A 3,203-nucleotide genomic window follows, 5' to 3' on the forward strand; every position below is an offset into this window, starting at 1 on the left:
GCCAACGGGAAATGGCCAAAACCCGCGCCCACCACACAACGCACACGGAGCGAGCACCCACCACACCAGCCACACGAAGCAAACAAACCCTCATCCATCCATAACGCGGCACCAAAATTTCCAGCCATCCCGCCCTCAATGGGACACGGAGCCAAACTCAGCGCAGTCACACGCGGTGCACCACACCCGCAGGAAAGAAGACTCGTGCTGCGCACTCCCTCCCTCCCTTCTCCTCATGGCCACAGAAGAAGACAACAGCCGCCACACGCAACTGCCAGCATGCACTACAAAAGAAGCATTCAAATCCACTGCAATGTGCATCTTGTGGTTGTGTGGTTGTGTGTGCCTGCAGAAACACAAAGCAAAAAAGGAAAAGAAAAGAAAGCAACAAATGTGGAGAGACGCACAAAAATGTACAGCGGAGGTGCATGGCGGAAGCAACAAGAAGAAGGCCGCTCAAACTCATAACTGCACCGCAGCCCAAGCAGCGGCAATTCACACAAAATTTATCCGAAACAAAAAAAGGTCCCCTTCGTCTTATATAAACCCCATCACACAAAATAATTATAAATAAAAGAGAGAAATCACCCATTACTGTTCCACACAAATTTTAAAAAGCTGCCGGCTGCCGTGTGGCTGCACCAAACTGTCTGCATATATTTTGCCCGCAAAATGAAATTAAAAAGATATTTAAATGTCTTTCAACCGTCTGACCCTCTGTGTGTCCGCACATCGTTTATATTTCATGGGGTCATCTGCGTGTTGCTGCTCCCCTCAGCCCTTTCATCGGCGCGTGAGTGCGGCCCGCAGAGCACAGTCACTCGTGTGTGTGCATGGGGACTGAGAGAAGCACGCAGACACGACGGCAGTCGCGTCACTCCATCGGGAGAGTGAGCGCAGCAAAAGAAAAAAATCATCAGACGGGAGAGAAATGCTCACGAGGCCGACACCGAAGGGACTGCCGGCGCGAGAAATGCACACGCAAAGCAAAGCAAAAAATCTTAAAAACACGGCGGCAGGGTGTGGCTGTGTGTGTGGCGCTGCGGGTGTCTGCCCGCACTGGCCGCAAAGAAAACAAAACAAGAGGGAAAGAAATGTGTGCTCCGCCCCACAGGCCCTCGTCGCACGCCCACACGTCACGGCTCCCTCAGCGCGCCGTTCGTCGCGGCCCCTCCTCATGCGTGCAGCAGGCGAGGCGCACAGGGCCGTCGTCATGAGCGTGTCGGTGGGTGTGCGAGTGGAGCAGTTGGGCGGGAAACACACGGCACCCCTCACAGGAAGAGTGCAGAAGAAACAATTAAAAGAGGGAAGAGTAGAAAAGAAAAAAACGTCCATAGTGATTGCCCCAAAAGCAAAAAAAAATTTTTTAAACAAAAGAAAAAAATAAAGAAAAAAAAAATAAAATTAAACTAAAACATTTACCAAATAAATAAAAACAAAGTAGTTACGGTGCTCCGCCCATGCAGCCAGGCAGGACGGCAGCGGTGCGTGTGGTGCAAAAGAGGGCACCAACGGGCATGCATGGGTGTGGATTCATATATAAAATGGGCACATTATGTGTGTGCTTCGTGGGGTGAGGTGAGGGCGAGAGTCAATGCAAGGGGACACACACACACAGAGAGTGAAAGACGAGCGTGTGTGCGGGCGGTGCACGGCTCTCTCTCCCTCACTCTCACGCGGCCACCACCGCAGCCGCACACGCAACAACAAGAAGAAGAAGCAAAAGAGGGGAGGTGGTGTGGGAGGCCGCGGTGCTGCCGTCACTGTCGTCCGTAATTGCACTTGCATTTGTACCATTGGCAGTTTTTTCTTTCGGGGATTCTTCGCCATTTCCTGCGGAATGTTCACGCTGTTGGTGTTGCTGCTTTTCATGCTGTTCTTTTTCTTGTCGTTCCTGTTCTTCTTCTTTTAGAAGCTCTTGTTTTTCTCCAGAATGGTGTTCGACTGAATTATCCTGATCATGTATTGCTGTTTTTACCTCCTGTTCTCGGACTGTTGTACCTCGCAGTGCTTCTGCTGCTGCCTCTGCTGTCTTTGCTGCTGTTGTTTTTGCGTCTGCTTCCGTTGCTGCTGCTTTTGCCTTTTCTGCTGTTGATGCTTTTGCTTTTTCTTCTTCTGTTGCTTTTTCTGCTGCTTCTTCTGCTTCTTTTCCTGCTGCTGCTTTTTCTGCTGCTGCTGCTTTTGCTTTGGCTGTTTCTGCTGATGCTTTTGCTTTTGATGTTGCTGTTGCTGCCTTTTCTGCTGATGCTGCTGCTTTTGCTGCTGCTGTTGCTGCCTTTTCTGCTGATGCTGCTGCTTTTGATGCTGCTGCTGCTTCTGTTTTTGCTTTTGCTGCAGCTGTTGCCGCGTTTGCTGTTGCTGTTTTTGCCGCTTCTGCTGATGCTTTTGCTGCTGCCGCCGCCTTTGCGTCAGCTGTTGCTCCTGCTGCTCTTTGTTCTGGTCTTTCCTGCAATCTCGCAACTGGAATAAATAATTCTTTCAGACTGTTGTCGTCCCCACCAGAAACCACACCAACATCTCCATCGGCCACAACGGACCACAGCACGCAGAGGGCACACACCAGCAGCACACGGCCAGTCATCATCATCGCCATCACTCCTGTCACTTGCGTGCAGCCTTCAGCACAAACTAACTCCCCGTCAACGCAGAGTAAAAGCAATGAGAGAGACAAGTCACACAGCCGCGCACACTGTTCCATCCAGGAATGAGAGTCACGCACAGTAAAAAATAAAAGCAACGCAGACAAAAATGAGACAGAAGGAATCAGTACAATTGCAAATCTCGAACGCCGCCCTGCAAAACAGAAGTTCTACAAATTAAAAAGTAAAAATTAAAAAACAACGCATCCAAGGCTCCACTGCATGCACATACGGCGAGAGCGGTCCGTCGTGTCGGCACCCCTCACGGAGGGTACGCACACACACAAGAGGAGGTGCAGCGCCCACAGCAACAAAAAAGCAAAATAACAATAAAAAGGAGAGATCCCCGCACACCACGCGGATTGTTGGTCCACGGGAAGTGCAGCCAACATTCATCACAAAGAAGCTTGTTATCTTGTTTTGGTTGCACTCTTTTACAAATAACGAGTGAGGAGCGCAAGGGCCATCAGCAATAAAGTGGCAAGCGCTCCTTCGCAGACGGACCGTTATGCAGGCTCGAGCAGTCCCAAACAGTCACAGTCCTTATTCCCAACGACGGGGCAT

General features: G+C 50.5%; 1 protein-coding gene across 1 annotated transcript, besides 4 other annotated features; it reads right to left on the reverse strand.

Annotated features, from left to right (window-relative positions):
* Window positions 1-3,203: a sequence feature (areas not merged during assembly with more than two copies in the genome that could not be assigned to a particular haplotype).
* Window positions 1,369-1,404: a microsatellite.
* Tc00.1047053510011.9 (mucin-associated surface protein (MASP), putative) lies at window positions 1,673-2,593 on the reverse strand (the record flags this gene model as incomplete). The annotated part of the gene is made up of 1 exon (XM_797823.1): window positions 1,673-2,593. The coding sequence occupies one exon, from the start codon at window positions 2,591-2,593 to the stop codon at window positions 1,673-1,675; it is 921 nt and encodes a 306-aa protein (XP_802916.1).
* Window positions 2,009-2,186: a microsatellite.
* Window positions 2,219-2,397: a microsatellite.

The sequence above is a fragment of the Trypanosoma cruzi genome, genomic scaffold, assembly GCF_000209065.1.
Source record: "Trypanosoma cruzi strain CL Brener 1047053516579 genomic scaffold, whole genome shotgun sequence".
Taxonomy (NCBI): Eukaryota; Euglenozoa; class Kinetoplastea; order Trypanosomatida; family Trypanosomatidae; genus Trypanosoma; species Trypanosoma cruzi.